This window comes from Penicillium angulare (assembly GCF_028827245.1).
Source record: "Penicillium angulare strain IBT 27051 chromosome Unknown utg000002l_segment0_segment0, whole genome shotgun sequence".
NCBI lineage: Eukaryota > Fungi > Ascomycota > Eurotiomycetes > Eurotiales > Aspergillaceae > Penicillium > Penicillium angulare.
The window spans coordinates 117,998-140,353 of NW_026623161.1; the positions used below are offsets into that span (position 1 = coordinate 117,998).

Here is a 22,356-nt window from a genome sequence, read left to right on the forward strand (position 1 = left end):
ATGATGTTCCGTGTTTGGCTTTTACTCTTTTGGTCGGAACCACAGAAACCCCCTCACCGCCCGTAATATTACCCAGCGTCATCGCGTAATCCCGTTGTTTTCGGAGAAAAACAAGCGATTTAATAATACGCTGCCGGAGCCCTGGAGGTACACTTGAGCCCCAACCTTCTCTCTCAATTCACACACGCCTCAGATTTCAAGGCGACCTCAAACAGTTTCACTCCGTGTCACTGTGCATCTGACACCCATCATTCATGAGTACAAAACCAACTCTCATGGCTTCTCTCCGAGGAGCTCCTCCGGGAGTGTTTGAGATTCAACAGAGCAGTTCATTTCAAGGGATACAGCCTACAACAACGCATAGATACGCGTCAGAGAACAATGGCCATGTGTCCCACCAGGAAGCACTCGAGGAAGCTAGTGATTTCGAAGAGGAAGAGGTAGATGAGTCTGTTCGAGAAGACATGAACAAGCTTGAAGATACCTTCCCTGGTATCTCGGATCGGTTCCGTCTCGTCAATCGCATTGGAGAAGGTATTGAATGGATTCAATCAATTTTGAAAGTCTTCAAGTCTAACTATAGACTTTCCTCTAGGAACTTTCTCGACGGTATACAAGGCGGAGGATCTGCTCTACGATCACTACGATAACGACTGGGATATCTTCGGACAAGCGCAAGCGCAAGAACAAGAGGCGTGGGCTAGCCCTCCTTCCAAGCGCCGTCGAGTAGACGGAGCACCTGGTAGACGGAGAAATGCCCGATATGTGGCATTGAAAAAAATCTACGTTACTAGTAGCCCTATTCGAATCCAAAACGAGCTGGAGCTCCTCCATGATCTTCGAGGCTGTCGGTCCGTGTGCCCGCTCATCACGGCATTTCGAATTCAAGACCAAGTTGTTGCTGTCCTGCCTTACTTCCCACATACGGATTTTCGTATTCAGTACCGAACGTTCATGGTGGCAGACATGCGCCATTATCTACGATCCCTCCTAACCGCATTGCATTCAGTTCACGACCATGACATTCTTCATCGCGATATCAAACCAACGTATGTATGCCCCTAATATAACCTTTCAAATGGATAGACTGTATACTGACATGTGCATTCTAGTAATTTTCTCTACAATCCAGACCTCAAGGAAGGTGTTCTAGTGGACTTTGGTCTTGCTGAGGTACGTGCGGATTTTTCTTATCCTTTGATGCTAATGGATTTGACACTAATTTGCGATTTTCAATTTAAAAGCGCCATGGTTCTGAGTACGCTAGTCCATGTCTGTGTACTCACCAATCATATGTTCGCCGAAGCCGAATACTTTCCAGCTACTACTCAAAGAATCCGCCGTCCGGGGGCCTGTCAAGTGGGTATCCCAAAAACGACTCTCGTTCATCAAGGCGAGCGAATCGAGCAGGTACTCGAGGCTTCAGAGCTCCCGAGGTATTGTTTAAATGCACATCACAAACAACGAAGATCGACATGTGGTCTGTTGGTGTGATTCTCTTGACCCTACTTGGCCGTCGGTTCCCATTCTTCAACTCTGCAGATGATATCGATGCTATGATTGAGATGGCCAGCATATTCGGTACGCGCCGAATGAAGACTGCGGCAGCCATGCATGGTCAAATCTTTGAAACGAATATTCCTACCATTGGTGAAAAGGGCTACAGCTGGGAAAAGTTGGTGAAATGGTCTAGTTGCGTGGAGGATTTAACAGAGAGTGAACAACAGGCAACACGCCTTCTTGCCGGTTTGATGGAGCTAGACCCATCAAAGCGGCTAAGTGCAGAAGATGCCTTACAACATGAGTTTTTTACTAGTCCGGTGCATCATGACGTGGAGTGGGGAGGCAATCCAGAAGAGAGTGGAGACTCAGCTGAAGAGGATGAAGCTGGGGAAGATGAAGCTGATGAAGTCGCCATGCTATGAAAATTTAATACTTGCACGATATACGATACATGGTTCCTCATTGAATGAATACTCCTCATATCACCACCCAACCTTGATTCTAAGCTGCTTCCGTACACTCCTAAGCCACCCACGGACGCCCCCTGTGTCTGTTTCCAAATAACAATAATAAAAGCTGGCAATCTTTCTTTCCAAACGCTAAAAAGCATATTCTGTGATCTGTGATCTGTGATCTGTAATCTAAGTCGCTTCACCAAAATCATAATGACCGGTCTCGGAGGCATGCTTCGTCGCTCCTTTTTCGCCAGTGAAGGAGCCCCCGCATGTATTGCATCGCACAAGGAATCCTGACGTGTCGGTGTAGTAATGTTTACTTTGCAGTACTTGGCACAGTTCTTTTGCCTTCTTTAGTACAACGGGGTCCACGGATTCAAAAATCTTAGTGTCTCCATCGGCGAGAGGGTTCGCACGAGTGTAGGGAGGATTAGAAGGTGAGAGTGCAAGAACATCGTAGTGGATCCCCGAGTAGACAACAATGCATCGGGTCGGAGCACCCTCGTTGAATTGAAATATGTGAAGTGTTTGTACATCAATAGAACAAATTTCAATGTTGAAGTACTCGCTCAGAATTTTGAGCTCGATAGCGCCTCCCCAAGACTCTTCGTTTTGAATCCACTGGCAATACGCATCTGGTTTCTTGCCCAATATTGCTTCCGAATATTCATCTGGGTTTGAATGAATAGACCCTGCAACAATCGACCGTAGCTCCACCATTGTATCCATATCATCCATGACAGCAGCGCCTACTGCGCGGAAAAGACAGGAGTTATCATCGGGCATGACACGAAGTACGAAGGTGCCTGCATGGTCGGGTGAGGCAATCTCAGGAGGGTCGTCTGCACTCGGCTGGTCTGCACTCGGCTGCGAAGTTTGCGAGATCGAAGTTTGCTGTACTGGTTGTTGGGTAGCAGGACCTGGTTGGCTGATGGGAATATTGCTGGCTTGTGCCTCTCTTTGCGTCTCTCTTTGTGCCACGATCAATTGCTCTCCATTCAAATTAATCCCTATGTCAGATATGGTCTGGTTTGGCTCTAGCTGGTCAAGGTCGAGAGGTTGGAGGTTTGGGTAACCATATTTCACATCAAAGGAGGTAAGGCTAGTGCACTGTGCAATTTCACGCTGAAGATCATGCACTGTGGCAGACTCATCTAACGTCACTGTCGATTGACCCGAGGGTCCTCGAACGCGCATTCGCATTATAGATGAATGATTGAAGAGTTCGAGGTATATATCGGTGGGCTTGTATGTACACAAAGCAACAAGTTTCGGAGAGAAAGAAGGACTCGGTCCCGCCGATCCAGTGAGGGGGGCAATGACGATTGCTTGGGTCGCGGTGTGGGGTAGAAGATCATTAAAGAACCAGAAATAAGAGCACCAACACTACACAGAGTCTTTGGGCCTTTTACTAGTTGCTTGTATCTTTTAAGATCAAAATACAGACACATGTACTCTCTCTTTCAAACTTAAATTACCAGTTTCTCGAGGTATAGGCATCTATTATATAGTCCATCCATAGATAGTTCTATGATCTTGCGCTGCAGAAATTAGTCCCCACTCCGTGTACAGCCGTTACTTATATACAATTGTCCCCAAAGCCCGATCCTTGTGTCAGCACCAAAAAATGAATCAAAGACTTCAGGTTTCTCATTTATTTCCAATGTTGGTCAATGTATGTTGAAAGATGCTCTGTACCTGACATTCTGACCAATTTACGCCTGTATAACTAGGCATTAAAAATACAATACACGTGTTTCGGTATGGTAACCCAGTCCGATGACTCAGCAGCGCGTAACTTCAACCCGCCTCCAGTGCGCTTGTCTCCCTTCACGACGAAACCAGCTTCCCTTCCCTCTTGGCTATTCAATTTCACCTTGGGACTTCCACTCGTGTAACATTGTGGTGCACCATGGAGCAAGCGGAGCGAGAGCAGTCTCAGCCTCAGGCTGAAGAGCCCGTCACCTCTATCGAGGGTGACAGTGCCATCAGCGAAGACCAATGGAAAGCCATGATGGATGTCACTATGGCAATCTATGATTTTCGTGAACAAGAGTAAGCACCTCCCATATGAAGCAGCTCCTTGAAAGGATCGAGAGCTGATTGCGGACTTCACGATAGCGGTCACGACCCGTCCCGACTTTTCCACCGAAGTGTCAACAAACGTCTCGTCCCGGATTACTACGACATTATAAAGGACCCCATGGCGCTCAGTATTCTCAAGCAAAGAATCAACAAGCATGAATATAAGCAGTTCGCAGAATTCGTCCGCGATTGCGCCCTGGTATGCAACATCAGCTCAATTTACCGAGCTCGGCAACTAACAATGACATGCAAAACCTTTAGATCCCACATAACGCGCAAACCTACAATAGACCTAAATCGCAAGCCTACACGGATGCGCTTGTCATAAAGGTGGGAATACCATTGACTATAATCTGTGGAAGCTTGGACCGATATGAACTTGTGACTGACTTTGATCTTGGCGCGCAGGATGTATTCCGCGATCAGCTCAAGAAGCTTGTCGAAACTGGCGTAATTAGTGCCGAAGAAGCCGAGTTCCCAGACTTGGGTGAAATTCCAGAAGCAGATCCATTGCCTGATGATGAAGATGAAGATGAAGATGAGGAAGAAGACGACGAGGATGATTCTGATGATGAAGGGCGTCGTAGAAAGAAGCCAGGCCCCAAGCCTGGTCCAAAGCGCGGTTTCCAAAATAAAGAACCGGATCTTCGCAAAAGGCGGGGACGCCCCCCGCGCGTTGATACTCCAATGGAGACTAGGATCAAAGCCATCTTAAAGGGTATTCGGAAGTTCAAAGGCCCGGGTGGCCATTTGAAGATCATCCACTTCGAACGTCTTCCGGATAAAGCCGCCTATCCGGATTACTACATGGAGACGAAGGAACCCATTGCCATCGACCTCATTAAACGCAAAGCCAAGCGCAAGAAGTACAATTCCGTTGACCATTTCATGCGCGACCTCGATCTCATGTACGACAACGCCAAAGCTTACAATCAATCTGAAAGTCAAATCTACCGAGACGCTACTGATCTACAAATTGAGTCTCGAAAGCTGGCTGAACAGGAGAAAAAGAAGCCAGACAGCGAGTATCTCATGGAAGATGGACGATTCCCCTTGCCGAATGGAATTTTGCACCGAGGCGAGCTTTGGAAAGTCGGAGATTGGGTACACATTCAGAACCCTAATGATGTGACCAAACCGATCGTAGCGCAGATATATCGGACATGGCAGGATTCCGAGAACGAACAGTGGATTAACGCATGCTGGTATTACCGTCCAGAGCAGACAATTCATCATTTTGAAAAACATTTCTACCCCAACGAAGTTGTGAAAACTGGCCAGTACCGAGACCACCGCATCGATGAAATTGTCGACCGTTGCTTCGTGATGTTCTTCACTCGTTACAGTCGAGGGCGTCCACGGGACTTGGCTCCTGATAAGGAGATTTATGTTTGTGAAGCTCGCTACAACGAGGAGAAGCACAAGCTTAATAAGATCAAGACTTGGGCCAGCTGTTTGCCCGATGAGGTGCGCGAGAAGGACTATGAAATGGATCTCTTCGATGTACCTCGAAAAATCAAGAAGATTCCCAGTCCCATCAAGCATCTTTTGAAAGATGAATCCAAGGAAACGGACGATCTTCCTCGACCAACATGGGGAGCAGACAATGCGCCACCGGTGGTTGGTGCTGTGCATCGTCGCCCCCGCGATGAGAACGTAAGTTGATAACTCAATTCCCTATGAGCTGCTACCCAATCTAACCATTTCTCTTCAGGAATCTCCACCGCCTGAACCAACTCCATCTCCACCCCCTCCTACCCTGCCACCTTCCGCTATGGCTTCAGCTACACCTCGTCAGCCTATGAGCCAACCCATTCCCACAGGAAATATGGGAATACCCAGTAATCCTGTGGCAACTCCGCTCCAAGTCCCCATGCCGGCGCCTCCTGTGGTTCAAACATCTCCAGTGCCAGTTACTCAACCAACATTCCAGCCCCCCATGAATCCTCATATGTACCAGGGTTCTAACCAGCGCCGTACGAGTAGCTTCGTGCCACAGACGCCAACTACTGCTTACCAAGCGTCGCCGGTACCACAGCATCCATACGCGACAGCACAGCCAACACCTTATGCGGCGCCATATCCTAACAGCCGTCTTCATGCCGCGGCGCCCGCCTACAACCCGAATGCCCCACGCGCAGTGGAAGTCTTCAGCCTCGGCGAGGCAGCCAACGCCGCCATCCCAGCAGATATTCGACAACAATTCCATTGTGACGAGAGAGGCCATGTGTTGTTCTTTTCCGTTCCACCTCTGGATATCATTTTACCTGCTCAACCAAAACTGGCTCACTCTCTCAAGTATCTCGCCCGCAAAGAGGAGCGACAGAAGCATCTTGCCGAGAGAAAGCGCAAGCGAGAAGAGGAAGAAATGCAACGGGCAGACGAGCAGAAGCGTCGGCGCGCTGACGAAGACACTGATCTTGCTGCTCGAGTAGAGGCTTTGATCCCTCGGGCTGTCGGATGCATGATGAAGCAAGTCGTCGCTGGTACAAAGGAACTGTACAAGATGCTCTATGATGAGCAGGCTGACGGCGCCCGTGCCGCAGACTTGCAAGTTCGCGAGAACAGGATCTTCGCGGACCGTGTGGCTGATCAGCATAGAGGCGCGATCCAGACACAGTCCACGAATGAAGGTCTTGTAAATCTCAAGGGCAATGCTGTGTATCTGGGAGATCTCTAGTTTATGAACAAAGATCGATTATGGCGGGTAGTAGTGTGTGGAGTTCTTCTTTCTTTGCTTTGCTTTCACTTATTACATGATAGTCACCTGTATCATTCATTCACCTATTCCTTTGGGTCGCGGCGTCGTGATTTTGCTTCTGGGCTTTGGCAGAGCAAAGGGCGTTTACAAATACATGATTAACTTAATGGCTATGGTCTTGGAGGTAACATTGAGTGAAATACATCTGATCTCGAATTCAATCATGTTGTATAACTACTACTGTAATCCATAATCTTAGAAAATAAGCAGGATACGTATGGAAAAATTCATCAATTGCAGTTTATTTGCACATCTTTTCCCATTTGTACATCGCGCAACCGGACGGAGACAGGAAAGAAGAAATGGCCCATAATGAAAAAGGGAAAGGGGGAACACACCAAACAAAAAAACAAGCAGAAAACCACAAAAAAACACAGAAAGTCATTCACTCATGAATCGAGTTTGAAAGATCAATCAATACCTTAGGATAATCATTGACCCTCAATATTCAGCCCCAGATCACATCAGATCACAGAAAACGGAAGAGATTAATACAGAAGATGGTCAAGGGAAAGTCCAGCCTCGGAGAAGATGATGCAACGGGTCTAGATGATCCAACAGATTTGTAGATCAAAGTTCAAAGCAGATCAAAGATATGAAATTAGAATAGCAGATAACCAATATCTCGATAGAACCGTAAATAGAAAAGACAGCAAGAGTTGGTCTATAAAAGGGATTTGGCCGAAGAGACTTAAGTTATAAGCTCTCGCCAAACCACCATGCCGATGAAAGACATACTTAGCCGAAAGGGCTTTGTGTAGTGTAGGAGGGGTGTCACTTTTAGAATCCGTAGGTAGTCGTGAATATATATATTTTTTGCCTTATTGGCTGTGATCTCCCTGCCGATTTTTTAAGAGTTTGTTGAATGCTCCATTATGCTGTTGTGTGCCCATTTGTAACTCCAATTGACTTTTTTTTTTTGATATGAACATGTCCGATTTTTTGGACTCGCGCATGGGCCGTGTCGTCGTGATCGTAGTACATTGAAAATACTAAGTAAGTAAATTAGGCGTCGGTGGAGCTCTCTTTAGTCTCGTCGGAGTTCCAGGACGAGCTGTTACGCTTGTTGCCTTCTTCCTCTTCCATGGAGAATACCAGGTCACTTTGTTCCTCCTCTTCCTCAATCTTGCTGGTGGTACCCGAGGAGATGGTACGGTCAAGGCGTCCTGGTGCTACCGAGGAGTGCCGAGCAGAGCCCGGATGAAGGGACATGCCTCCAAGCTGTTCGGAGATCATGGACATTGAGGACTGTCTTCCGGGGCTAGAGACAAACGGCGAGCCATCGTGGGATGCCCGACTGCCAATAGGACCCAGGCTTGGGCTAGCCATGGGGTTCAATGCTGATTCACGGAGGGGAGAACCAATATGAGGGAATGAAGATCCCACGGCATCGTCATCCTTCCTTTGGCGTTGCTTTGCAAACAATGCACCGAAACGAGATGGACTTGAGGCCAGAGGCGAGCCATTCTTAGAGAAACTGCTGCTCATTCCAAGACCGCTAATATCACGGTGGCTGCCCCCAATATCATTATCTGTCCGAGAGAGTCGACGCAGCTTTTCCTGGGGGGTAAGCACATCGTCATGTAGGCTTGTTGGCAAGTAGTCTTCCTCCATAGGGAAATTCTCATCCCAGTCATCAAGAGCCGTAGGACGGGGAACACTAGCCGACAACATGCGCGGCTTGACGGGACGAGATGAGTGTAAGAACCGAGGGCCCACATTATCTTCTGGTGCTGGCGGAGACGATCCGATATTCGATGATGGCTTTCGGAAGTCGGAGCTGAATCCAATGTCGCGCAAATTGCGGAACGCATCAGCGGGCCCTGATCTCTGTGCGGGTGGAGATTCCAAGCCAAACTTAGAGGGCATCGAAGCGGCGACGGGACCATAGCGCGCGACATGAGAAATTCCTTGACTATCAAAAGAAGCTGGGAGTGCTGCATCGAGAGCTGTCAAGTGGTGGTGATTCGGTGACATGGGGAACCGCACATCTTCTGTTGGAGAACCATACTTCGAACCCGCATCGGAGGCTAGTCCCGCATCAATTGTCGGGATCGAATCGTACGGCTGTACCTGCTGGCCATGCACAGTAGGAAAGTCTTCTAACTGAGGGGCATATCGCTGTTCGTGGCCATTCAAGCGCTGCTGTGAAAGCACGGAGTTTGTCAAGGCTGAATCCTGATTCACATATGCCTGCGGGTTGACTCGGCCGCCCAGGTTGAGATGACTACCACCACCCATACCCATTTGCCCACCCCCACCACCGGCGCCTCCCCCGGCACCTGCATTCCCAGTTGGTCGATTGACTCTCCGGCCATCTGGTAGAATATGTGCTAATGCGCATTTTGCGCCGAACTTGCAATTTCCCTAGTAGTAAGGAAAAACGGAATCATCAGCATCAAGCCATCACGAGAAGCAAGTGAAAAAAAAAAAACAATTGAAGGAATTCAACTCTAGATCCAAATATCTTCTTACCTTGGAAAAGTATTTGCAGGGGGCATAGTCAATGGCTGAATCGGTTGAGTGCAGGAAAGGACAGGCGGGGCCGGCTTGACAAGCGCCCTGTCGGAAGAATTTGCAGGGAACATGTTTCGTATCTAGACAATTATGAAACACACATGGTTAGTTTCCGTGTCTCAAGTTTCAACGGCGATCGCCTTGGAAGAGCACACGATACTTTTATTGCTGGGGTTGGGTGGGCTGCGTGCCATGTCGAGGCTGGATGGATTGCGGGAATGGCCATTTTGCAGCCCCGAGGGCACGGGGAGTGGTGCGCGACCTCTCATGTCGGAACCGGAACGATTGGGACGAGATGTAGGAGGGCGAGAGGCCGAGAGCATCGCCAGGTTTAAAGATGTGGAGTTTTGGAGGGGTTTATTGGAGAAGAGAGAGGGGAAGACGCCGGAGCGGGCGGTGTAAGGAAGATCCCGGAAATCTACTATGAAATCAGTAATGAAGCCAGTGATAGTGGGGACACAGTGAGGAATTCTTGTTATACCAGATCAAGATTCACTTTGGATACTATGGAATGAGGTATCGCTTTACGACGGTTTAGAATAATCATCTAAGAGAGATAGACAGAGAAGGAAAAAGCAGAGAACAGAAGGGGAAGAGCCTGGGGATATGGGGCAGATGACAAGTAATACTAGAAGTTTATCTCCGCTCATTCTCTTCCTCTCGTTGGCCTATATCTTTCTTTTCCTCTCTTTTCTGGGCAGGAAACAGTATGCGTGCATATGCTCTGTTCATCTGATTTCCGTTGGTTCGCCTTCCTCCCCGGTTGCCTCCATTCCTACGATTCATGGCTGATTCCCCCGATCGGAATAATATTCATTATCATATATAGACTATGATATGTAGCTACTCTGGTAGATAACAAAGATCCAGTTGGGAACAGACAATGACGAAATCGAGGTAAAAATGACAGGGCGCGATCGCGCAACTGGGAAAAGCAAAGTCCCATTCGGACCACAGAGAGCGAACGAGAGGATCAGAGAGCTCCGCTCAGACCGAGCCGCAAATCCCGCTTGTCAAATGATGTGACTGAAGTGGAGACGAAGAGATCACCAACTTAGTGTCCATACCCGACTTCCCCTCATTGGAGGGACCCCTCGAGTCCCAGCGATTCCTGCAGGCCATTTTAGCACGCGCCAGCTGATCCCAGCATTAGCACATACACAGAAGTCTGAAGACTTACCCAAAGCTCTTGCAAGGTCATATTGTCTGGTAAAATCTCGGTACACTTCCCCCATAGGTCCTTACACATCCGACGACGGAGGGTAGTATGACGTTGCCATTGTTTCCAATCCTTTTCAAGCTTCTCGCGCTCTTGAGGCTGCATTCCCACTGCGCCCTCCTGGAATCTGGGAATTCCTGCTTGGAGAGCATCTCGTTCTTCCTTGAGTCGTTCAATATCTTGCCGCAGATCGGAAAGTCGCGGCTTGGCTTCAAACGCTGCTAGTGCAGCTCGGACCGTCTTCTCTTCAGCCTTGATAGTAGAAAGCTCATACTGAAGTTTTTCAATTCTCTCGTTTAGTGTAGTAATGATCTCCGGGGTCACGCTCTGCGAAGGGTCCTGCAAAGCATGGTAGACAACCTGTTTTCCTAAACAACAACAACCCCAATTTGAATGAGCACTCATCGCGTGCCACTCAATTCGAAATACATACCGGCAGCTCGTTCTTCAATTTTACCACTCTGATGTAATTCTCGGAGGGACTTGACGGCTTGCGCTTTGGTCGCCAGGGCCCTGTCAGCATATTGAATATGGGATAGCTGTGGCGTATTGCCTCCTCACCTTTCAAAACTTTGTTGTGGAGATTCGCTGAAACTTCAATTGCCTTATCATAACGCGTTAGACAGACTCATGATCAATCTGATAGCCCCAAGAAACATACTGAATATGGGCGACTGGACACGTCCCAGGTTAGTTTTATCACACGGGTAACAGTAATAAGCCAGCATTGGTGTCAGACTTCTGTTCTCCTGGGGATTGAGTCAGTATTCAAACAAAACAAAAAACATCATCCCAAAAAATTCTTACGGAGATAATGGAGAATGAGGGTAGCATCTTCAATGTTGTCTGTTAGCCGTGGTGCTCTGTTGAGTAGTAACTTGTAAGTACCATCAGTCCGCGTCCCAGATTCCTTTTTATTCTTCTTGGGAGCCATGGCAATTCATAATTTGTTCTTCTTGCCTGCAATGGAGTATCAAGTTGAGATGAGAAAGTATAACAAAGTGGGTCAAGTCAAGGTACGTCGGTAGTGAGAGGAGAGGAAAGAGGAGAAAGGGGAGAGGCAGGGCCGGAGACCACGTTATGGGGAAAGGGACTCAGTTCATTCTATTTTACCACTACAGACACGCCTAGAGCAACAGACTGAAGCGCAACAAAAGAAACTGTGATTGGATGCATAAAACAATACGCCTCATATCTAGAGATAAAAATAGTTCAAAACAACCGAACAGTCATATGTCCAAAAATCCCAGGCAACCATGGTATCCTGAGTGTAAATGCAAGTATGTAAGAGGAAATGGGGGAGACGGAATCAAGATGAAAGCATGTCGCTTCCAGTAAGGCAAAAATGGATTTTTTAAACCCCGGGATTAAAGAATATAAAATAATGCGAAATGCAGAAGACATGGAAATACTCGAAGATCCATGGATGAGAGGAAGTTCATAATGCCGTTCGGGGTATCACATCACCAGCTGGAAGGATAATTAGCTTCGAGAATCAGAGATCACAGAGTTGCAGGGATACATACACAATCACTATCATTTTTGGCACTTGGCACGCCCATTTCTTCAAAGGTCTTGGGGCCCTTGGATGGAGCTGGTGTAGGCTTCTGGGATGAAGCACTAGATGGGGGCTGAGGAGTAGAGGATGCCGAGCCCCGAGATGGCTGGCGGGATTCCGCGCGGGGGGGAAACGTGCCAGAAGATGGGGAGCTGGCTGTCCGAGGGGATGCTGCAGTGCGAGGCGAAGGCAATGGCCCAGGGTGACCACCGACAGGGGTGCGGATCAGCTTGCGGTCTGGAGGCATCGCATCAAGTCGTGTGGGGCGTCTTCGGTCACCCGGCGGGGGAATTGGCGCAGAGTATCCGATATCCACTCGGGGTGTTCCATTCGGACTGATCATATTCGCAGCCTGAGGGCTCATAGGTCCCGCTGGTGCGCTTACGGGGGTAACAGGACCGGGCTGTCGATAGTTCATCTGGCCTGGGGGACCCTGACCTGGCCCATAAGATGGGCTTCGAGAGCCAGGGCCTCCTGGTGGGCCACCGTAACCGCCTGGCGGGACATTCGTACGTAGGTTGGGGTTGACACCGAATGCAGAGCTTGGCCGAGAATCAGTCAGTTGATAACCTGGGTGGCCGCCGGGACCGGGTCGAGGACGAGGAGTCGATCGATCAGGGTAAGGAGCTGCAGCGGGGGGTTGGTCGGACAGAGTCATTCTTGAAGGATCAGGCATCTCGATGTTCTCCGGAGTTGGGTCCATAGAGTTACCACGCTGGTGTGCCACATATCGGGTGGACTTGATACGGGAGATAGCAACCTTCTCGTGATCCTTCCTGGAAAGAGTCTTGGAACGAGAAATACTGTCGATTCGGCCAGATGCATCTTTGTTACCGCTATTGGCAGCCTTTGCGTACCAGCTTCGAGCTTCTTTGATGTCGACAGGAACGAAGATACCAACTTCATAGAAGTATCCCAAGGCAAATTCGGCAGTGGGAAGACCACTTTGGGCAGCTCGCTGAGCGTAGGTGAATGCAAGCTCATCATTCTTCTCAAACACGCCTTCATGTCCGCAGAGAAACCATTTACTAATGGCCATTTCTGCCTCGGGCTCACCCTGGCGAGCTGCTAGGGCATTGTAATGCAGAGACAGCGCCGGGTTGAAGTCACAGCCCAGTTGGCACAGCTCATACGCAGCGCCCATCTTCACTTGAGCTTTGGCGAATCCGTGGTATGCAGCTTTTTCAATATTTACGCGAGAGGTGTTGAGATCAAGAGGAAGAAATGATTCAGGTACGCTCACTTGGGGAAGCTCTCGGGCAAGAAGCATACCATAGACCTGGATCGTGAATATGAGCACCATCCCAGACATGCCAAATAAAATCAAAACCGAAACATGGAAGAACTCACATAGGCGCCCTGTGGAGCATTCTGATCGCATGACTGCGATGCCTGTCGGATGTACTCCAACCCTCTTGGGAAATCCTGACGTTGGCCATGCTGACCGAGTAGAATCATCATTCCCAACCGCTAAGAAAGAAGAGGAGACAACAGTTAATTTGACAAACGTATCAAGAATGAATAGTAGAAAGATTCAGAGACATACATAGTATGAGGCAGAATCCGACCTCGCGACACCGCGCTCATAGTGTCTAGTTGCCTTCTCGGGTTCTCCTGAGCTTTCGAATTGCATACCAATGCGGTACTCGGCGCGCGCATAGCCCTTCTCGGCAGCTCGAGAGTAACATCGGAAGGCTTCTTTCCGGTCTACCCGATGACCGAACTTGCCAAACTCTAGCCACATTCCCTTAATGAACTCGGCTTTAGGGTGGTGTTGCTCGGCAAGGAAACTAACGATATTCATCGCATCGGTCTTCAATTGGCGTTCCACCTGAGGGGTATGCGGTCGCGGGGGCTGTGTGAGTGAAAGACGAGCTTCGTTCTGTGCCGCCACTTCCACATAGGTCAAGGCATCCTGAGCCCATGCCAATTGCATCTCCGGATCAGTTGTTGACAAAACTGCCATCCGAGCGCGCTCTAGATTAGCTTCACGCTGCTCGTCGGTTGGCGGGACATTTGAGGGTGGATTCCGCAGTACGGGGAAAGGTGAGAAGTTGGGGTGATCCATGCTGTCATAAGTCGCGGACTGGGCGTAGGCGCCATAGTCATAAGCCTGAGCCTGTTGTTGGGGTTGCGTGGGAGCGGCGGAGGAGGTACGCTCCGGATATTGGGCGCGGTACTGAGCTGGTGGCGGTCCCTGTTGCTGCTGCTGTTGCTGCTGCTGTGGGATCCGGCGGGGTTCACGAGCATGGTGCTCCAACTGCGCGATATTGTCCTGCATGTTTTCGGGGACTTCAGGCATTACCCTGCCGGGATGAATTAGTACACGTACTCTGGGCATTTTGGGATATGAAATTACACATGAAAAGGGTATGAAAAAGTGTATGCGACCGTACGTACCTTTGAGGGGAGGGGGAGATGACCTCTGGTATGTAGAAGTCATCTTGGCCCCCTGGATACCAAGTCGCACCCACCCGTGACTGACCACGGCCCTGCGGCGGTCTGTTCATCCCGCGTAAAGTAGTAGTAATTTAGATAAATTAGATCCTGGAGGGGTCAAAAAGCACCGGAGCCTTTCTGGGGGGAGTGGGGGGGGGCGCTTTCGGTTTGGATCATTCAACTCTGGGGAATCAAGAAGGATGGAGGAAACTGGGTGGCTTTCAAAATGTTTGTAAAGGAAATAGTCGGAAACCCAATTATTACAGTCAAAAAAAGTTTGGGTGAAGGAAGAGGAGGGGGAACCAAGCGGAGAACCAAACCCACTTTTGTTTCTTTTTGTTTCTGTTTCTCTTATACACGGAAGAATATATGGGGAAAAGGGGAAGAATCCAAATTAAGGATTTGATTTACTGGCTCGTGTGGTTTAATATAAATACCTAGTATCTAGTATCTAGTACATATAAATAGCAGTTTCACATCTCACATTCTAACTCAGCCCCGCCCCAGGCTGATCTCATTCTTATATAGATCGAGATGGGGAGAATGGGAGATGGTAATTCAGTATACCATATTAAACAGGAGTATAATAATAATAACTATATACATCCATATGACCTGGAGCGAACCGACTACTACCAAGTATATTCTCCAGTGTGACTAAAGTGTAGGATAAGTTAAACAGTGGTTCAATGGACTCAAGTGTGGGGGTACCGTATCTGTACAGTAACAAACAACGTTAACGGAGGCTCCGTTGCTGTTTTCTCTCTTATCCCTTCCGTCATTCTTCCAGAATTCCCCCCATCATGGAGAATCAGGATGGTCAGGATTCACCCCAACTAATGGACTTCCATCATCCGTTTACTCCATATGACATCCAGACCCAGTTTATGCAATCCTTGTACGGTTGCCTGGAAGACGGAAAAGTCGGAATCTTTGAGTCTCCCACCGGTAAAAAGACCGCCCCCAGTTGTCACCCTAAATGCTGACCCTGAAATGACTCTCAGGTACCGTATGTGCTCCACTCGGCAAAGCATCGCCCCAGGAACTCGGTTCATGCGCCACAATTAGGCCGCGCTCCGAGTCAATGTCTTGCAGCCCAAAAGGCAAAAAAAGAAATTATTGAAAAAGACAAGGAAGGTGACGCTAACTAACTATTTCATGGAGCTAGGGTAAATCACTGAGCTTGATCTGTGCTTCCTTGACTTGGCTTCGAGATCACAAGCGAAAGGCATTTCAACAGACACTGGATCAAGCAGCAGGTAAGGAAATTGCATATTCCAAATATTCCAATATCAGTCCCCCCCTTCATTGTAATCTAATGTAAATTAGGTGACGATGATGAGCCAGAATGGATGACCGAATTCGCCAAACGCGACTCGAGACGTGCCATTGCAGAGAAAAGACAAGAGTTTGAAGCCCGACTCGCCAAAATCAAACAAGAAGAAGACCGTCTAAAACAAGCCCAAGGAAATCAGGAATGGCCACGCAAGAAGCAGGTATGTATATGACCTCGGGATATACATTCTGGCTTATCATGGTGCTCACAGTTCCTCTAGCGTATAGATGAGCCAAAGTCAGCAGAGAAAGACCAAGATGAGAACCAATTTTTCCTGGACGACTATGACAGCGAGACAGAAGAGAAAAAGCCTGGCTCTGGAGACTCGACTGGGGTTGATGGCCTCTCTGCCAGCACTCTAGCATTACTAGATCGTTTCAAAGGGAAAATATCTAATCAAAAACAAGATGACGATGAAGATGATACAGTCAAAATCTTCTACTGCTCGCGAACACACTCGCAATTGAGTCAATTTGCTGGCGAGCTACAACGAGTATCATTTCCGTCAAGCGTTCCCAATGATCCCGAGTCGGACAAAAAAGATGACCTCTCTCAACTGGAAGAGCGGATCAAACATCTTTCCCTGGGATCTAGAAAGAATCTTTGCATCAACTCCAAGGTGAAGGCCTTGGAAAACAGCACCGCCATCAACGAGCGATGTTTGGACTTGCAGCAATCTGGCGTGGCGGCCGACAAAAAATGTTCTTACCTGCCCTCGAAAGAGGACGAAGCTTTGATACTTCAATTCCGAGACCATGCGCTAGCCACAGTAAAAGACATTGAGGACATAGGCAAAGTAGGACAGCAAATTGGCATCTGTCCCTACTATGCCTCCCGCTCGGTCATCAAGCACAGCGAGGTGAGGTCTAGTGATTTGCCTAGTCACGAGATGCAACAGCTAACAAATATTTATAGATCATAACTCTTCCGTATCCATTGCTACTCCAAAGATCTGCCCGAGAGGCCTTAAATCTATCCGTCAAAGATCATGTGGTCATTATCGATGAGGCTCACAATCTCATGGATGCAATCGCGGGGATTCACTCAGTAACCGTCTCCTTGCGTCAATTGCAAACTGCTATCACCCAGTTGACAATATATGCTCGCAAATTCAAAAATCGATTGAAAGGCAAAAACAGAAGCTACGTCGCACAGGTTATAAGATTAATCAATTCTATTGCCAGCCATCTTCAAGGAATCTCCCAGCAGAAAGGACCGCCGGAAGGGTCTGTCCAGTTTTCAGATCTTATGTCTGGCAAGGGAGTGGACCAAATTAATCCTTACAAGCTAGCACGGTATTTACAAGAAAGTAAGCTGGCTCGCAAAGTGGATGGCTATGTTGACTCGTCAGAAAAATCACAACAAACGCTACCAATACAAAGAAGCAAGACGACCATGCCCGTGCTTTTTCATATTCAAAGCTTTCTGCTGCCCCTGATGAATCCTTCAGAGGAAGGCAGACTCTTTTACCAAAGGGTTCAGGATGATGTCCAATTAAAATACATGCTTCTTGACCCTACCAATCACTTCCGGGAAATTGTAGAAGATGCTCGGGCAGTAATACTGGCCGGTGGGACAATGTCTCCGGTACGTTTCTCTACAACTGATACTTTACCTTCCATTTCACTAACATACTCCAACTCCTAGATGTCCGATTATTCAAACCACTTGTTCTCATATGTGACCCCTGAGCGACTTGGTACATTCAGTTATGGCCACGTCATTTCACATACAAATTTGGTTGCACAGTCATTAACCCGGGGAATACTGGGCTCTGAATTTGACTTTACCTACGAGTCTCGGGGATCCGAGAAGATGGTATGTGTCACGGCTTCGTATCTCGGTAGATTTGACAGACTAACTTTACTGACATATCGCGATATAGATCACCGATCTCGGTCGAACAATAGCCACACTATGTCAGATTATTCCCGACGGAGTGGTGGCATTCTTCCCAAGTTATGACTATCTAAGTCAGGTATTGAGCGTCTGGCAGAAACCCATTCCCAACGGCAATGGCCAGACCATTATCGGCCTAATCGAAGGGAAAAAGAAGCTTCTCTATGAATATCGCGACGCGGTCGTGACAACCGACACGCTACTTCAAGAGTATACCCAAGCTGTCGAATCAGGATCTGGAGCTTTGCTTTTATCCGTAGTCGGTGGAAAGTTGTCAGAGGGTATCAATTTCTCAGACCGATTAGGAAGAGGTGTATTTATCATTGGGCTGCCCTTCCCCAACATTCGCAGCGCTGTCTGGCAGGCAAAGATTAAGTACATCGAAGAGAAAACCTACAAGCAGGGATCAGGAACAGAGTCTGAAAGAAAGGCCACTGCCTCGGCTGCAGGCAAAGACTTCTATGAGAACTCATGTATGCGAGCCGTCAATCAGTGTATTGGACGAGCTATTCGACACGTGAATGATTATGCAGCTATCATCATGATTGACCGACGCTACGATACACCACGCATCCAGAGCAAGTTACCAGGCTGGATCCAAGGAAGTCTAGTGACCTCCTCATCTCCACGACCCGCCCAAATGACTGTACAACGGATCTCCAAGTTTTTTGCGGAGAAGTCATAAGAATAAATGTATTATGTTCACTAGGATTAAAGTCATTAATGACAAACAAGAAAATGAAATGTGCAATGAAACTATGAATACCTAATATCCTAAAGCCTCGAATGGTATGCCGATTTTGTGGTAGTACTTCTGCGCGGGAACAGCAGCAGTAACGGAGTATAACAGTGAGCCCTATAGGAATAGCTGTATAGTAAACAGTTTCACCGCCTGCAACTAAAGGAAGCTCGGGAACAACCGCAACTCTCTATAAGAAAGAAGGCTTGGAACGGCGGCTGAGTCTTGGCACGGGCAGGGCTGGATTTACGTAATCACGAATAAAATAATTTTTAGTCATCGGCTACACGTGACCGTACCAGCCCCCGAGTGAGGGTTTGACCCTATCACGGGACAAGCGAAGTGCTAGCGCACACTCTAGCCGGCGCGAGCGTGGATTTCAACATCAGAGCCGGAGGTATCCACGACCCTTCCCCCTTCAACGCCAAACTCTCGAACCGGTCGACAAGATGCCTACTCGTTTCTCGAACACCCGGAAGCAGTGAGTCGCCCTCCTGTTGATATTCCCAATCTCCCGAACACTTTGATCCGCGATTTAAGCGAAAATTCAACATCGTCGCATCGCTACAAATCTTCATCTTCAAAAACCGCTCTATATCAACAATTTACTAACGTTTTATTCTCTTCACAGCCGCGGCCATGTGTCCGCCGGTTACGGTCGTGTCGGAAAGCACCGCAAGAGCCCCGGTGGTCGTGGTATGGCCGGTGGTCAACACCACCACCGCACCAACATTGACAAGTACCACCCCGGTTACTTCGGTAAGGTCGGTATGCGTTACTTCCACAAGACCAAGCAGCAGTTCTGGAAGCCCACCATCAACCTCGACAAGGTACGTGACCTCAATCGAAGCGAATCCGATCATTTCAATGGAAGAGAACCTGTAGAGGGAAGATTTTCATATGTGCATGTGTGTGTGGGTGTGGTCTTATTTGAGGATAGCAGCTGGATATGGAAATCTGCCCCCTGGGTTCAACGACAATTGGAATGAACGGAATAGGAAATATCGCCATTGAAATTGAGTCAAAGGGCTAACTCGAAATTTTTCTTTGATATAGCTGTGGTCCCTCGTCCCCGCCGAGAAGCGTGACGCCTACGTGAGCGGCCAGAAGACCGACACCGCCCCCGTCATCGACCTCCTTCCCCTCGGCTACTCCAAGGTCCTTGGAAAGGGCCGTCTCCCCCAGGTCCCCGTCGTCGTCCGTGCCCGTTACTTCAGCCGCGACGCCGAGCAAAAGATCAAGGAGGCCGGTGGTGTCTGTGAGTTGGTCGCATAAGCGTTGATTCGGGTGTTTTATTTTGGAGAAAGGCGGGTGAATCGGGGCAAATCGCAGAACCTAGCTGTGTTCGGTCTTAAAGTGGAGGATCAAAGTCTTTCTGCAAGTGAGGAGGACGATCGGAACTCAAGAAAAAAAAGGGCGCCACGAGTCTAGATGGTTGGCTTTGGTGTTCCGAAAAGAAAAAGGGTTTTTGTGTATGCAAAAGTAGCATAGCATGGCCTCCGAATGCCCTTACGATTTCACATTGTGTTAAACAAATACCACAAGGAGGATTTTTCAAACTTTGCGTGTGCCGTTTACTTGATGTTTTAACTTGACTGCTTGCCTTGGTCTGTATGTGCAGTGCCTGGGATGTACAAATCCGACCCTGCAGTGTGATACTAAGACCATCATATTACGCTGTAAGGAATCATACTCGGAACAAACTTACGGCTGTGAACCCCGGGATCTATGGATGTCACATTACGAACTATCTGAATTCCGTGATTGGTGTGACCCTACGTAGACCATCGATGTAAACCTGCAAGCAAAATTGTCACCTCTGTGTCATGTCATTGTTCCATTTTGCCTGTTTCGTAAACTTTATCTGATCTAGATCTTTGATTCCCTGACAGCGCTTTTCCGCTCTTCTCCATTGAGTGCTAACGTTTCGCTGATAAATCGGGTAGCCTCATCAACCATCTTAGGAGTCACCTCATGGCCCGCAGACTGATCAATAATATCCTCGAACGAAACAGCACCATCTCCAAACCATCCCTCAGGCGAAATTGCACTCTTGAACCACCCGAGGAAAGACTCACCCCGATGATACGGCACAAGCTTATCGATACCACCAGACAGGTTCAAAATACGCTTACCACCCAGGCATCGTGTTAAAACAGGTCGAAGCTCTTGCTTTTCTTGTTCTGTGGGCTCGGGCAATGCACCATCGCGAAGTGGACCTGGGGCACTCTTCACGTAGCTGAGAAAGAGACTCGCAGGATCATACTGTTTGACAATATCCACGAACGAAGTGGGCATAGCTTCAGAACCGATAATTTCCGACCCTGGCGGGTTACTCTTTGTCCATGAGGGCAGTTTTGACAGTCGCGCACGATCAACCATGAGATTGAGATAATCGGGACACCCGATAATGACAACGCCTGCCGTTACCCGGGGTTCATGCAATAGACAGCTCCAGGCGGCATGTCCACCGAGAGAGACACCCAGAACAAGGTTCTCGGAAATCTTGTTTTCTCCATTTGGGAAGATATAAGCAGGTAGGTAGTCCATCAACAAGGATGTATCCCGCGCAGTTCCCTCTATACCAGTCAATTGAGTTAGAATATCACATCAAGGGTGCGGAGTTCTTTATGTATAAGAGTAGCGTACGGAAGATAGAGAACATATCCTGTGCATGGCGCGGGTTGCCTTGTCTCCAAGCCTCATTTGCAAGTGGATCCACCATTCTTGTGCCATGATTCCGCTGATCAAAGGAAACAGCAATGAGACCCTTGGCCGTCGGAGTATCCGTAATTTTGGTATTCCAATCGGTGATGGTCGTAGCAGCGATATCCACCATGCGCTCTTGAGTTGCCAGACGAGGATGTAGCAGCCAGAGACAGGCCACCTCTGAGGCCTGTGTATCCAATTCCTCCAAACCAAACACTGCGACGGAAATACCAGCAATCGCATAAACGTTGCGCGACACGGTGACCGGCTTCGGCCGACCTGCATCTAGAGTCTTCAATGGGTCGGTCATTATGGCAGGTGACGGTGAGTTTTAGTAAGGTGAGAGAGAAATTGAGAAAATCGAAAAATCGAACAAAGAAATGGAAAAAGCAATATGATATGTTGTGCAATGGGCTGCATGTAAATCCCGAGCGGACAAAGTTGTGACGCGGGGAACAATTGGATTCTTGTACAGGCGACTCGGGTATAGACCACGAACCGAGGTCGAGTCTTTGAGTTTACATACGGAGTAATATGATGATGTTGTTTACACATATCGTTCTATGATTCAATCTCAGATTTATGTTCACTAAATTGAACAGATCAACCTTGAAATACTATTTTACTCTATATACTAATGTATGTTCATGCACTTCATACTGTACCTTGTGGCCATGTGGCCACGTGACCTACACCTAAGGCCGCGATGCACCGAATCAGGCAAAAAACAAACGCGACAAGCTTGGAACCTGGGATGAAACAAACTTCATCTTGGTACCAGTTGACGGTCTCAAGGTGAGACTCATAAGTCATTTGCCTTGATCCCCTCCAATCTACCAATTCCGAGACTCTGTTCATCCCCCCCTAAAAACCCCTTTCCCCCTTTTACACTTTTTTCCATTGCCCATTTCTTGGCTAGCTTGGCGGGTCCTCTCCAGTCGGAGGCATTCTTTTGACGGGTCGGAGCTCCACCACAGTTGCGACCTATTTGGACGACTCACACTCCTTTCAATGTCAACAGTTTCTTGAAAATAGACGGACTACTTTCCCGGTTTTAACCCTTAGTCCATTGTCGTCGAGCCTCCCTCAGTTGGCATGCCAGCCTAGAAGACTGGATTCTTCATGAGAGGGTCTCA

General features: G+C 48.3%; 9 protein-coding genes across 9 annotated transcripts; 4 read left to right on the plus strand and 5 right to left on the minus strand.

Annotated features, from left to right (window-relative positions):
- Positions 1 to 275: 275 nt before the first annotated feature.
- On the plus strand, positions 276 to 1,925 carry N7478_001512 (serine/threonine protein kinase CDC7; the record flags this gene model as incomplete). Its single annotated transcript, XM_056917727.1, has 4 exons — positions 276 to 534; positions 596 to 1,049; positions 1,113 to 1,173; positions 1,245 to 1,925. 4 exons carry the CDS (start codon positions 276 to 278, stop codon positions 1,923 to 1,925), a joined length of 1,455 nt encoding a protein of 484 aa, XP_056783338.1.
- A 219-nt stretch (positions 1,926 to 2,144) lies between these two features.
- N7478_001513 (ubiquitin-specific protease OTU1) lies at positions 2,145 to 3,161 on the minus strand (the record flags this gene model as incomplete). The annotated part of the gene is made up of 1 exon (XM_056917728.1): positions 2,145 to 3,161. The coding sequence occupies one exon, from the start codon at positions 3,159 to 3,161 to the stop codon at positions 2,145 to 2,147; it is 1,017 nt and encodes a 338-aa protein (XP_056783339.1).
- Positions 3,162 to 3,870: 709 nt separating this feature from the next.
- On the plus strand, positions 3,871 to 6,723 carry N7478_001514 (putative RSC complex subunit (RSC1); the record flags this gene model as incomplete). The annotated part of the gene is made up of 4 exons (XM_056917729.1): positions 3,871 to 4,013; positions 4,080 to 4,242; positions 4,305 to 5,699; positions 5,758 to 6,723. 4 exons carry the CDS (start codon positions 3,871 to 3,873, stop codon positions 6,721 to 6,723), a joined length of 2,667 nt encoding a protein of 888 aa, XP_056783340.1.
- Positions 6,724 to 7,809: 1,086 nt separating this feature from the next.
- Positions 7,810 to 9,644, minus strand: N7478_001515 (putative spindle poison sensitivity protein Scp3; the record flags this gene model as incomplete). The annotated part of the gene is made up of 3 exons (XM_056917730.1): positions 7,810 to 9,171; positions 9,280 to 9,401; positions 9,482 to 9,644. 3 exons carry the CDS (start codon positions 9,642 to 9,644, stop codon positions 7,810 to 7,812), a joined length of 1,647 nt encoding a protein of 548 aa, XP_056783341.1.
- Positions 9,645 to 10,444: 800 nt separating this feature from the next.
- N7478_001516 (uncharacterized protein) lies at positions 10,445 to 11,063 on the minus strand (the record flags this gene model as incomplete). Its single annotated transcript, XM_056917731.1, has 2 exons — positions 10,445 to 10,900; positions 10,974 to 11,063. The coding sequence occupies 2 exons, from the start codon at positions 11,061 to 11,063 to the stop codon at positions 10,445 to 10,447; spliced, it is 546 nt and encodes a 181-aa protein (XP_056783342.1).
- Positions 11,064 to 11,998: 935 nt separating this feature from the next.
- Positions 11,999 to 14,608, minus strand: N7478_001517 (uncharacterized protein; the record flags this gene model as incomplete). The annotated part of the gene is made up of 5 exons (XM_056917732.1): positions 11,999 to 12,010; positions 12,067 to 13,377; positions 13,449 to 13,568; positions 13,645 to 14,404; positions 14,499 to 14,608. 5 exons carry the CDS (start codon positions 14,606 to 14,608, stop codon positions 11,999 to 12,001), a joined length of 2,313 nt encoding a protein of 770 aa, XP_056783343.1.
- Positions 14,609 to 15,889: 1,281 nt separating this feature from the next.
- On the plus strand, positions 15,890 to 18,457 carry chl1 (DNA helicase; the record flags this gene model as incomplete). The annotated part of the gene is made up of 5 exons (XM_056917733.1): positions 15,890 to 16,033; positions 16,094 to 16,732; positions 16,789 to 17,460; positions 17,521 to 17,691; positions 17,759 to 18,457. 5 exons carry the CDS (start codon positions 15,890 to 15,892, stop codon positions 18,455 to 18,457), a joined length of 2,325 nt encoding a protein of 774 aa, XP_056783344.1.
- Positions 18,458 to 18,960: 503 nt separating this feature from the next.
- On the plus strand, positions 18,961 to 19,786 carry N7478_001519 (60S ribosomal protein uL15; the record flags this gene model as incomplete). The annotated part of the gene is made up of 3 exons (XM_056917734.1): positions 18,961 to 18,992; positions 19,143 to 19,341; positions 19,568 to 19,786. The coding sequence occupies 3 exons, from the start codon at positions 18,961 to 18,963 to the stop codon at positions 19,784 to 19,786; spliced, it is 450 nt and encodes a 149-aa protein (XP_056783345.1).
- Positions 19,787 to 20,380: 594 nt separating this feature from the next.
- N7478_001520 (uncharacterized protein) lies at positions 20,381 to 21,530 on the minus strand (the record flags this gene model as incomplete). The annotated part of the gene is made up of 2 exons (XM_056917735.1): positions 20,381 to 21,090; positions 21,161 to 21,530. The coding sequence occupies 2 exons, from the start codon at positions 21,528 to 21,530 to the stop codon at positions 20,381 to 20,383; spliced, it is 1,080 nt and encodes a 359-aa protein (XP_056783346.1).
- Positions 21,531 to 22,356: the final 826 nt, after the last annotated feature.